The sequence below is a fragment of the Protobothrops mucrosquamatus genome, unplaced genomic scaffold (assembly GCF_001527695.2).
Source record: "Protobothrops mucrosquamatus isolate PMUCROS unplaced genomic scaffold, P.Mucros_1.0 scaffold813, whole genome shotgun sequence".
NCBI lineage: Eukaryota > Metazoa > Chordata > Lepidosauria > Squamata > Viperidae > Protobothrops > Protobothrops mucrosquamatus.
This window is the reverse complement of record NW_015387076.1, coordinates 109,970-123,997: the sequence shown is the minus strand read 5'-3', so window position 1 is coordinate 123,997 and position 14,028 is coordinate 109,970. Positions and strand designations below refer to the sequence as shown.

The 14,028-nt window shown below is 32.8% G+C and overlaps 1 protein-coding gene across 1 annotated transcript in view; it reads right to left on the bottom strand.

Moving 5' to 3' along the window:
• Positions 1 to 14,028, bottom strand: part of CADM2 (cell adhesion molecule 2) — a 159,905-nt gene that overhangs the window by 125,957 nt on the left and 19,920 nt on the right. The window contains exon 3 of the mRNA XM_015818887.1: positions 8,713 to 8,862. Coding sequence (XP_015674373.1) covers positions 8,713 to 8,862 — 150 coding nt within the window. The remainder of the gene's footprint in view (positions 1 to 8,712; positions 8,863 to 14,028) is intronic.

Sequence of the window (14,028 nt, the reverse complement as noted above, 5' to 3'; positions counted from 1 at the left end):
CCCTCCCCCAATTGAAGGAGAGAGCGGGTCACCCTGAAGAGGGAGGCCGGGCGGTTATCTGATGACGCAATGAGGGTGGAATAGTAATTAGACCTCACCACCCTCATTGCCACAAGGTAGGATCTAATATGAACTCTTACCTGTGCTCGGTCGGATTCGGTTCGGCTAGTCCTCCAACTGCTCTCTAGGCGTCTTTTCTATGAAAACTGGTCAATATGTAATATAATCTGCACATAATGATTGGAAGTATTATTTTTCATAGTGTTTTCCCCCTCAGAAATAAAAAAACCCAGTAAAGATAAAGATGTCTTTGTGGATTTTATCTCCTTAAGATAAAGTGATTGACTTTAAGAGGCAGTGCTCATCTCCATTTCTTAAGCTGAACACCCAGCATTGTATGGAGACATTTTCACAGTCATGTGGCCACCATGACATCACATCGCAGCACAGATCATATGGTGAAACATGGAATGCTGTTACCTTCCTGCATGCTTATATGTGGTATCTATTTACTATTGCAAGCCCAATTGGCCAAAGAACACTCAGGATCATATTGCAGAAGAGGCCTTTATACTGCAGTGGATTGACAATGGCTAAAATGATGAAGCAGGTTAAAATAATGCACATTTTTCCAGCCCAGATGTCAGCAAAATAATAACATTTCCCATTTTAACCCTTATTGAATACTGGATTCCTTCCTTTTGTGTAAAAACAATCTTGCTGTTTAATCCATTCAGATAAGTGTTGGTTCTTTTCTTGAATTTCTTCAAAACTTTAAAAGCCACTTTTCTAAGTCCACCAAGAAGGAAGTATACAATTACTCTCTAGGATTGGCATTCTTATTTCCTAATTAATTTTTAAAGCCTCATCAGTTGCTTTGTATGTCTAATGACAAATGCTTGTTCACATTCTCAGATAGATCTTATTGCAAATCCCTTTCTATTACAGCCTTATTTGAGAGCAGACTGTTCCTAAGAAAAGAACAACACAGCTGAGATCAATAATTTAAAGTCCTGGTACAATTCCTCAAAAGTGCCTCTGAACATCATTATAAGTTGCTTATCTTGTTATATATTTTGTTGTTTCCAATACTGAAGATATTTTTTTCTTTTCCACAAACAATATTATTTAGAATTAATTTCAGAGTCTTAATATTCAAAATCAAATGTTCCAAAATTTTCATAGTCCTTAATCTGTTTAAAAATTTTACAGTTCAAATTTTGTCTTGCTTTTCCTATTTTTAAAACTTTTCAAGCTTTTAAAGAATCAAATTTATTTTATTATATTAAATATTGAAAGCACTCACTCAATGTTTTTATCATTTTAAAGATGTCTAACTTGTTTAAAGTAGTTAGTAGGCAATTTCCAAAGTGTGATTAGCAAACAAAAGTGCAAAGTTGTTGTCCTTTGAAGGCTCCAATTACAGATAAAGGAAGTATGGCAGCTCGTATTCTCGCATCCTCCAGAGACCATTGCATCGGCAATCTTGCATCTTCTCTTGTCTAGAGAGAGTTGAAGGAACCAGGCTGCTCACTGACTCCCTGTTCTTAGTTGCAATCATTGGTTCTGCTTATTTGGAACAATATTCAGTCTGTCATTCTTCTCCAGAAGTTACTTCATTTATTTACTTTACTTATCTAAATCACAGCTTCACTTATCCACTATATTTTTCAATTTCCCTCAACGCAAATCTAGAAGATTTTCAGTAGTTTATGAAATCACTTTAGCAAAAGAATTCCACAATCTCCTATGTGTCCCTGTTTTCCTGAAAACTATTCATTTGTTTTACTTGATAGAAAAATAAACTATGTTACAGGTGACAGTTTTATTACTTTATTACCATACAACAGTATATTTAATTCATAATTTATATATTTTGAAATATATATTATTTGTGAATATGCTTTTTCTAATAACCTGATAATATAGATGTTGAATTTGTTACAACATTTCACAACAGGCAATCAACAAATATATTTATTGTTTAAATAAGACATATTATAACGTTAAAATAAATATTTTTAAAAGTTACCTAATTATTACAGCATTTCAAATTAATTCTATGAAATTATATCTTTCACTTTTTCTAAAGATTTCGTCCCTTGTTGTTATACCTTATTTTCATTATACATTAGATGTTATACTACTTTGCAGCTGCCTGGTTACTTTCATCCTTATTTGGCAAAACTCCTTGACAAGAAGTTATGCTTTGTGATTAATTTAAATGACTCATAGGAAGCTAACCCTCCGTAGGTGTGCTGCAAATGATCTAACATTCACACAAAGTTCCTGGTGATTAATTTACCTAAACTTTCCTACATGGGGGAAAAAAATAAAAACAAAACAAAACAAAGCAATATTTTCCACCAAGGAAAATATTGAGAGGGGAAAATATACCAAAAGAAATTCTCACTGTAATACTATATGTAGTGTTGTATAAACTGATTACACTAGCATGCCCAATTTTTAATACAATATTTTTATATTGATATGAGAAATTTTCTGCAAATATTTGTTATGTAAATAGGAATTAGGATATATTATTTATTTATTTATTTATTTATTTATTAAATTTATATACCGCCCTATCTCCCTTGCAGGACTCAGGGCGGTGAACAGGCGATACTAAAAACCACGATAATAAATAAATAGTTTGTTTTAAAATCGAATTAAATATTAGTCCAAGAGATAGATAAATATATTTAAATACCATACTTTTATCACTTGTGATAACTTGTATTACGCCTTTGTCTAAAATTGATTTTCAAAATATAACAAAATTCTGAACACTTATTTCCTTCTTCAGTTTTTATTGACTTTTATTTCATTTGGCACTATTTAAAATCTGTACTCACAAAAACTGAGAATTTTTGTTACAATATTTCAATTTCATGCAATGATATTAAAAGATGTAAACTGAATCTCCCTTAGTCATTATTCTTATTACCCTGTTTCTAAGAAAATGTTTGTGATGATTTAGCTAAAATCTTTTCACATTTTTCACATAGCTATAATCATCATTATTTTGCTCAATAAATAAAAGTAAATTATTTGTTCAGAACTAATTTTTTTTCTTCAGCTTTAATAAATCTAAAACAATCTAAAGATTATTAATATAAGCTGTGTATGTGTGTGTGTTGTGTGTGTGAGAGAGAGATTCTCTGCTGGATATCATGATAACCACACCATGTCTTCAAGGAAGCCAGCATCACAATTGCAATTGAGATGGGAAGTCTAGAACATTCATATAGAGAGGATTATATGATTATTTCTTTTAAAGTAAGCACAAAGTTAAGCTACTGTAAAATTTCATGTCGATTACATACAGTAGTGGCCAAAATTGTGGAAACCTTTTGGGAAAAGTGTACAGTAGAAATGCCACCTTTGGTTAAGTTTCCACCAATTTTTCTTCTGATTTCTTTATAACTGTAGCCTTGTTCACTTAATAATACTATTTTACATCGCTTTCTGGGCAACCAGTCAACTCTTCGCACATTACTTTAATTTTATTATATTTACAAACTCACTAAATGAAGGAACACAAAAAAAACCAATCAACTTGATAGTGATCACATAACACACTGACAAATGTCCTCCTCTCAGCTTCAATACATGGCATCAATAACTGAATCCTACTGTGATATGATTGGCTCATTACCAAAACAAGATGACATCTGACTGGCTCTCTAAACACTCATGCTCATTGGCTCTCTAAACACTCATGCTGGCTCTCTAAACACTCATGCTGGCTTTAGAGAGCTGACTGGCTCTCTAAACACTCATGCTCAATCAGATGAAGGAAAGCTACCTGATATCAACCTAAGCAAGTTGTGCTTCCTTTTTCTGGTTATTTGGCTATAACTTTTCATAGAATACAGTACAGATAATTGAACAAACTTTGTGGCATTACATTCTTAATTAAATTATCTTTTCATTGATATATAATTTTATGGTACTACTCCCCAAAAAGTGGTGTTATTAGCCATCAAACCTCAAAAATACACCTTTCCCAAAAGGTTTCCACAATTTTGGCCACTACTGTAGTTCCTCCTTCTATTTATTTCCAATTGATATATGGACGAGGGACCATTCCAAACATGTTTAAACTTTGAAAACAAAACAAAGACATCTTAAGGATTGCAAATTTGATGACACATAGATATTGTAAAAACTCAATATTTTAATCACTAGACAGCAGATATTTGCACATTCAATAAACATTACTATTTCCTAACATTCACTTTCATTGAAGTTCTGTTTCACAAACACCATATGCAAACAGAACACAAATTCTGGCATATTTTCTTAATACATTATGACTCACCATGCTATTCTGTTAGCCATTGTCACAATAAAATACTTAATTGCTAAAATATAAAAAATAAGCAATACAATTATGCCTTACAAAAAAACCCTAATATATAACTCAAATGAAACAAAATTGTCTAAGCTTTGTAAGTATTCTACCAATATTTTGTGATAATTTTATTTTAACACTTCCAATTTTATTCTATTCAGATATTATTTATCTTAAAGATATTGATGTAGATGCTAATGTCCTTAAATATTCCTAATTTGTTTTCTTTGGAAAAAAAAATGGAGCTCTTGTAAGCATTTTCTATGGAGCATTTACAGCAAGAACTGAACTGGTTAAATCTCAAGCATCATAGCTTTACTTACATGTTAATAACTTGACAGCTGTACAAGAGTGGCATGTGAACCTGAAATTACACTTGCATATCATTGTTTATGATGAATCAGAAAGGGGTGACCATCTGCCAAATACTCCTCACACAATGGATGAATACTACAAGAAAGTTAAAATCTGTATATATTTGATTCACATGTTGAAGACACAGAGAAATTAGATCTTTGTCTCAATGTGTTTAGTGGAAATAAACTAACATTATGTTAGTCCCATTGACAATATCTGCTCTCCTTCTGAGAGCCAATCTTCATTATAGCTACTGTATGTTTTAAGTTTCTATGTTTTTCTTTTCTGTATTAGGCGGTCACTAATTCTCTAAAAACAATACTATATAAAATATTGCTGAATATTTAATCAAATAAATTAATTGGTGCAAACTAAATTTTACATGCTTGGAATTTTTCTAGGAAAAATAGGATGGAGTGCCAGTTAATCTCATTTTCCATTCCTCTTATTCTTTTCAGGGGAAAACATAAACTGTTTCATGTTTTCTCAATTTTGTATGACTACTGAGGCACATACAAATACAATAATATATTTAATCTCATATTTATTTCTGATAATTGACAATACTGGTAAAAGTCTTTCAAAAGGAATACTTCCTACAGTGCCTCAATATTTACTAGCCAATGTCCTTGTTCAAAGTGACCTCATCTTTTCTGGGAAAGGAGGAGCTAGGCATTTTACAGGCTGGGGATTGGCTTGGTCTTTACTTGCAATATTATTTGAGGATGGATTATTTGATGTAAATAACTTAGAACTACATTTACCTAAGCTGTGGAGCAAACAAATAATCTAAATAAATAGATATTGATCAATTGCATTGACATGTTTAATTATGCTTGCTTTGCCTTGCCCTTCTAATAGCTATTTTGTGATCCCTAGTATCCTTCTTGCCAGCTTAGGGGACTGAGTGAGAAGCACATTGTTGTGATGGTTTTCTATCTTCTTCCAGGTTTGCTTCAGTTAGTGTTGAAACTTCCCATGTAGTATCACTACTTTGGTAGCTACATTGGCTCCCAACAGGCTTCTGAATATCATTTATGGTCTTGATTATCATCCCCACAAAGCACAAAACTGTATAACATGCAGGACCATCTGTCTCTGATTATTTCTGCCCATCTTACATGTTCTTACTAATTGGACATGAATTACGTCCATTCTTGAGACAATATCATTTGATGGAACTTAGGAAGTGCCTTTCTTCTCATGTAGTACCTGCCCTTTAGTATGGTTTGCCTCTTCTCTAGAATAGGATAGCCCTGACTTCTTTCAGCCTCTAGGATTTTTTTTGTTGTTGTTTGTAATCCTCACTTTTGCTTTTGGGTGATACTGTATTTGCAATGTTATTTAGGAGACACTTATTTGATGTATAATACCCAGAGTAACAAATAGATGAGTTATACCGTTGTATAAATATTCTAAATAAATACTGAACACTTGTAGTAACATGATTAATTATACTTGTTTCTCACTGTCTTTCTGCAATATGTATTGTTCAAAGTACAAAATGCTTATTGAACATTCATTTCTTTACAGTGATATAAAATTAATTACTGCACTTTGGTAGTGACCATTCAAATTGGGGATTTTCCAAAATCCATATTTGCATATTTAATTTCAGAGATTTTGCCAGGCTTATTCTACCTAAAAAATGATGTGTTGTGTGTCTATTTTAGATCTGAACAAACAAAAGAGGCTTTATTCTACTCCTCAAAATAACATAAAACATAAATTTATTTTTTAATTAATAGTTATTTCTTTTAACCCATCAAACCTGATGTTTTATACTGGGCACTTTAGTTACTTATTGAATATTAATACAATCTTAATAATGCTTTTGAAATCTCAAATTAGCACAAGAACCTAACCCAAATCATAGTATGCAGCAATGATCTAATGACACTTTGACATTTTTAATTTAATATTATAAACTTATAAATTTGTTTTCCTTTTTTCTGATTTTCCTTTATTTCCTCTTAGTAATGTTATAAATGTATATACCAGAACAAACAAACAAACCACCTTTAGGGTTTTTTAAATGTAAGAGTTGGTCAGGATTCAAAATAAAGCCTGGTTATTTGAGGAACTGCCTATTTAAGGTACTGCTGATTTCCCATAGTTCAGATATTCGGCACAGTGGAGATATTCCAGATCCACTCAACTAAATTTGAACACTCTGTGAGTGTCCCTCAAATTACAGATGGCATCCAGTCTCTTAAGTTTCTAGAAAATTCTTAAGACCTAGCTCTGTTCATATGTTGTGGAATGCCTGTTATGTTTTTATTGTTATTGCTATTTTAGTCCAGGCTGCTGCATGTTATTTCATTTTTTATTTTGTTTTAATTGTGCATTTTGCTATTACAAGCTACCCATAGTCTATTGGACCGGGTGGCCATAATCAATGTAATTAATTAATTCAATAAATTGTAATTAGAATTTTGCAATTAGAAAACATGCAATTCTATGAAGATATAAGATTTTTATTTAGAATCGAATAGAATTTACTTATCAGGTTTCTAAGGCTGCTTAACTCAATAATAACTTTGTGCGGGTACATTTAAAAAAAAGCCTCTCTGTATAAGGTGTATTATAAACCATCTTGACAGAACACAATTCAGGAGGAAATGTAACCCAAGATATCCTAGGACCTGGTGGGAAAAAATACAGGTCTTCAAGCCTTGTGGAAAGGATAGCAAAGATGGGGCTGAGATACTGTTCCAGAAGGCAGACATCATAACATATGAACTACATTTAGAGTATTAGAATGAATAGGTTTAAATAAAGAAATGTATACATATATTTGGAGAGAAAATTGTGTTGGTTAGGAGAATGAACATTACTAAACTTACTGGTATCAACATCTATATACCAGGGATGGTATTCCTTTATGGAAAATAATGTGTAGGTGAGAGAAAATATATCACTTTCTATATTACACATCTCCTCCTCCTCCTCCTGCTCCTATTCCTCCTTCTCCCAAAATATTGTGTATGTGAGAGAAAATATACTCTTGCTATATCACACATGCACCCATCACCATCTCTTCCTCTTCTTCCCCCTCCCCCTTCATCCTCCTCCTCTCCCCTTCCCCTATTCTTCATCTCTGTTCTTTCATTCTTTCCTATTCTTTTTCTCTCTTCTCAGATCAGATACAAGATGTAAACTCAAGGCATGAAATTTCTTTTTTTGTACTCTTTAGAGCTGCATAGTAGGCACTGATTATATTATTCTATATTATATCAAGGACAGCAAGCATATGAATGAGGAATTCAATAAAAGAAATAGAAACATACATTTTTTCCTTGGTAGGACACACGCAAATCCACAGGACAAATCGAAGCAGAGTGCAGTACTTTAAAATAGTGATATTAGGTTGAAGCAACCTTTATTTTGGCAGTACAAAGATAAAGGTAGTCCTCTACATTTGCATAATGCAGGATTGGTAGGTAACAACATTTCCAAAAAAGCCAACTTAGTATTCTGAAGCACATCACTGATGATCAATTGACAATGTGGCTGCTTGCTATTTTTATGGTAATTTTTTCATGGCACGCTAAATTATATAATGAAACCACCATGGTTATGCAGCTGATCCTGATATATAACATAAGCTGCAATTTTTGCATGGTGATGTTATAACACACATCTTGATATTTCTACCTTTTCCATTACATGAAACACCCATGGTAATAAATTTAGACTAATTTTGTACCTGTATTAATCTTTTTAAATACACTTATAATCTTAATCTTCTATCCTTAAGAACACAAATCACAATCACATTTTTAGTCAGCAGTAAAAATAGAGAAAAAATGAAACAATTAAAAAAATTCAATGTAATATTAATATTCTATAATTTTATAGTCAATCATGTTCAAATTACACATTTTTAGTCTGAGGATAATGTAAAATAGAATATAGAGTGTCCAAACATTATTTAACAATAACAATATTATTATTATTATTTAATTAATAAACTGAGAACAAATATATATATTCACCTTTCTTGTCATCAAAGTACAAAGTTTGTTGAGCTGGATTTGACCACTGGAGGGAGGTGTTATCATTTTGATCAACTCTACAGGTCAATGTTGCTGTTTCACCTTCAATAACTGTTACATTCTGTGTGAGTGGAAACTGGCCTTGGCTGCCTGGGGAGAACATTAAAAATATAAAGTAATTGTACTACATTAAAAGTTATAAGGGTAGGTGAATATCTTTTATCTTCCCAAAGGTGTGTTCAGTGAATTCCTGTTATTTTATATTATTCCAGTAGGAGGAAAACTTAAAAAAAAATCTTATCAGAATAGTTGATCTTAAGATAGATACATCATGCTTTTATCTATCTTTTTCATAAAAACAATAATTTTGTGAAAATTATCAAAATATGATTTTCTTTGTGTTATTTTCTGACATGTAGCAAAGCCAGGTGAGCATTTTAACAATTTAAAATATTGTAGAATAAAGAAAAGTCACAGAATCTAAATTCATGTTAACTGGTGTCACAGTTTAAATAACAGTTTCTTGTTATTTAATCTCTCTCTGTGTATGCTTAATGTAATTAAAGGCAGGCTAAATTATCAAGAATACAGGAATGATTGAAAAGCTTTCAGAGTTCAAAAGTAATACTAAAAAAGAACAATTAATATATTTTGATACCATAGGACATAGGTGATGAAAATCTGATGACTGCCACCAATTTGGAAGAATATGAATTATATAAGATTCCAAAAGCTTAGGTTATATTTTCCTTTTTTCTTTAACTGATACAGAAATACCTAGTAAAACATTTAAATAAACAAATGTTAAACAATATATAATTTAGAAGTTACACATAATTTAGTCATTGTTTGTTGAATTCTTCTTCTCCGCTATTTTCAACCATTAAGATAAATCCTGTTTTAAGGAGAACACACACTTAAAATGATGATAGATAGATAGATAGGAACATAATATCCTCTCTTGGATCAGAAATATTTAAGAATGGTATTAGCAGACCTTTTCCAGTAGCAACAGCAGCATATTTGTAGTGAGCTTTCCACAAACCAGTAGCATGAATGACTACTCTTAAATACTTGAAACTAATCATTTGTTCTATTTTATGCCATTAATGTTCCATAAATGGAACTTTGAAACAGAACATAATTTCATTTAGGCAAAAATAAGGAAGCCTACAAATTTAATGCACACACAGCTGCATGTTTCTGTTTTTATTTCATTGGTTTCTTAATATTATTATTATTATTATTATTATTATTATTATTATTATTATTGTTGTTGTTGTTGTTGTTGTTGTTGTTGTTGTTGTTGTTGTTGTTGTAAGTTGGAAGGGACCTTGGAGGTCATCTAGTCCAACCCCCTGCTCAGGCAGGAAACCCTATACCATTTCAGACAAATGGCTGTCCAGTCTCTTCTTAAAAGCTTCCAGTATTGGAGCATTCACAGCTTCTGGAGGCAGGTTGTTCCACTGGTTAATTGTTCTAACTGTCAGGAAGTTTCTCCTTAGTTCTAGGTTGCTTCTCTCCTTGATTAGTTTCCATCCGTTGCTTCTTGTCCTGCCTTCAGGCGCTTTGGACAATAGCTTGACTCCCTCTTCTTTGTGGCATCCCCTGAGATATTGGAACACTGCTATCATGTCCCCCCTAGTCCTTCTCTTCATTAAACTAGACATACCCAATTCCAGGAACCATTCCTTATATGTTTTAGCCTCCAGTCCCCTAATCATCTTTGTTGCTCTTCTCTGTACTCTTTCTAGAGTCTCAACATCTTTTTTACATCGTGGTGACCAAAACTGGATACAGTATTCCAAGTGTGGCTTTACCAAGGCATTGTAAAGTGATATCAACACTTCATGTGATCTTGATTCTATCCCTCTGTTAATGCAACCTAACACTGTATTGGCTTTTTTGGCAGTTGCAGCACACTGCTGGCTCATATCTAAGTGATTGTCCACTAGGACTCTGAGATCCCTGTCACAGTTGCTAATATTAAGCAAGGTATCACCTATACTATACCTGTACATTTGGTTTTTCTAAATGTAGAACCTTACTTTCCAGTTTTCTTCAAGGAACAAAAGAAAGCATGCACCAACTGTTATCTTAGGGATTTCTTTCCCAAAAAACCCAACAACTGGTGAATTTAATTTTGTAGAAAGATACTGGTCCAGAGACTGAACTATGGGTGGATTTGACTATACATTGTACCAGAGATTCATAAGATAGATGACACATGGTACACAGAGATAGTGATTAGTACATTTTTCTTTGAGAATATGAAAAAATAAAGCCGAATGGTAAAATTCAGGTAGATAAAAGAAAACAGCTATTCACAAAATACTTGCCATATTTATTATAAACTCCAGTCTCCCATGCTGCAGACAATAATTTCAGTAATTGTTGTTGAAGACAAATTTGTTTTCAATTTCTGCTTTCTATTGCATTAGATTAACTTGCAAGAGCCTTCTTTGTTCCAAGGATTCCTAGCTGTCTTTTGTTCCATTCATATTGGTAGAGTTTCCTTACCTGTATGCATAATTATTTCATCTTGAAATGCTATCCTTCAATAGTAGACTTAGAATCAGTATTGTAATAATTTCATAGTATTAAGTCTCCTTTTGATACAGCTATATGCGATAGCACACTTAAATATGCAAAACTGAAATAAGTTAAGAAAAAAATATTGAACTTGTTGATATGTTTGTCTTTGCCTTCAAAATATCTATAAAATGATTGTGCTGATTGCCTGAGATTCTCTTTGATGAATTATTTCAACAAGCTGCTCATGAATCTAGCAGATGATTATATTGTCTAGAGTCTAGACCAACGAGAACATTATGGACCCTTTTCTTTCCTCCTCCCTGAAACAAATTTTAACACAAGATCTGGAAGCAAGCATGCTGTGTGACAGCATAGAGAGTGCATTATCACATAATGGATGCATTGAAATTTACTAATATTATTTGTTGTCTGGTTTTAACAAACTGAACTCAGAATTGAAATCTTTTCCTATTCAGTTTCCCTTCCCTTCTTCTTCCCCTCCTCTTCTCTTTCCTTCCCCAGTTGAATTTTTAAATATTGTGCTGTGCTTTATAAGATAATAAGACAACTGAAGATGGAGAAATAAAATCAGGAAGCTAACCTGTGTCTAATGATAGTTTATTTTTTCTTATTTGAGGAAAAGGTTATTTAAGGAAAAAAGTGTTTCATAATAAATGGGAATAATGATTACAGAACAACAAGAATAGAATCAAGGATATATTTTTTTAATTTGAAAAAAGAGCTTAGATGTCTTGTGCAATTAAAAAGAAATATTTCCACAAGATGTATTCCACAAGAAATGTATTATTTGCTAGTTATCAGAATAATCATGTCTGTAATTGTGAAGAAAGAAGGATGTACTAGTTGTGATTCAAATCAAACAATTTGCCACCACAAATATTAAGTTATCCAGTATAAGGATGACAGAATTAACAGACTGGACCAACTTGATCTACTGTCATTTATTATTGCAATTTAAATCCAAAATATTCTCAATGAGATATGTTTATGCATTTGCCATAAGAAAAGGACTTTAAAGCCTTCAGAATACACTAAAGTATTGTATTCACAGTCACCAGCATATACTTCTATGTAGCCCATAAACATATACAGATTGTGCAGTGAATAGATTTTTCTAGATATTAGAGTATAGAGCATAGAATAATAGGATTGGAAAGGACATTTCAGGTCTTCTAATCCAATCCCTGCTCAAGGAAGAGACCCTATACTATTCTGGACAAATGGTTGTAACGCCTCTTCTTGAAAACTTTCAGTGCACCCACAACCTCCAGAGGTTGTTCCACTGATTAATTGTTCTCAATGTCAGGAAATGTCTCCTTAGTTCTAGATTGGATATCTCTTTAATGATCTTCCACACATTGCTTCTTTTCCTGCCCTTCTCTGTGGCAGCCCCTCAAATATTGTAAGATTGTTTTAGACCTTCTCTTTGTTAGACTAGACATCCCCAGTTCTTGCCACTATTCCTCATATGGTTTAGCCTTCAGACCCCTTAACATCTTTGTTACTCTTCTCTGCACTCCAAGATCTTAACATTTTTTCTGATGACCAGAATTGGATCCAGTATTCCAAGAGGTATCTCACCAATGCAGTATAAAGTGGTAATATCACTTCATGTGATCTTCAAACTATCTTTCTGTTGATACAACCTGATATTGCATTAGCTTTTTTGGCAGCTGTAGCAAATTGCTGGCTCATACTTAAGTGGTGGTCTACTGGGACACCTTGATCCCTTTCAATTGCTATTGTGAGCCAGGAACCACTATTTTATCTGTACATTTGGTTTTATTTGCCTATGTGAAGGAACTTATTTGTCTGACCACTTAATTGCATTTTGTTGGATAGTGCCCAGTGCTCAAATCTGCCAAAATCCTTTTGAACCATGAGTCTTTCACCTAAAATGTTAGCTATTTTTCCCAGGTTAGTGTCATCCAAATGGAGTCCCCCCCTCTATTCCCCCAACTAAATCATTTATGAAGGTGTTGAAGAGTACTGGGCCTAATTCAGAATCTTGGAGTATTCCAGTGTATGCTTTTTTCCATGTAGATGTAGTTCCATTGAGGACTACCCACTGAGTGTGGTTGATCAGCCAGTTGCAAACCCATCTGGTGGTGGTACTGTCTATCAGATGTTGTTCTGTCTTACCAAGGAGTAGGCTGTGGTCTACTTTATCAAATGCTTTATTGAAGTCTAAGTAAACAATGTCTACCAAATTTCCCTTATCCAGTAATTTAGTCACTAAGCAATAAGGTTTGGCTCACAAATGCACTGCTTGATTATCTTTTCCAGGAACTTCCCAGGCAGTGATGTCAGGCTGCTTGGTCACTTTTCTGAATCTACTTTTTTTGTAGATTGAAACCACATTAGTGTCCCAGGAGCTTTGAAAGATTTTGTTCAGTGATTCTGAGATCCAGCTCTTTTAGAATCCTGAGGTGTAATCCATCTGGTCCTAGTGAATTGAACTCCTCTAGAAAAGATAGATGTTCTTTTACAATTTTCTAGTTTATTCTGTTATTCAGCATTCTGATTCTGTCTCCTACGGTGTTGCTTTTAGTAGATTGGATTATTTTTTTCCTTTTACTGAAGACAAATGCAGTGTTATTTATATTGTTTACTTTATACTTTTTTAATCAATGATTAATTTTAAAATTGTTTTCTTTATTTACAATATCACATCAGTATTGTACTTCTAGGAAGGATGATGTCATTGATGTACTTAGTTTATAGAATATGATTTATAAAACCTCTTCTGAGTACAATCAT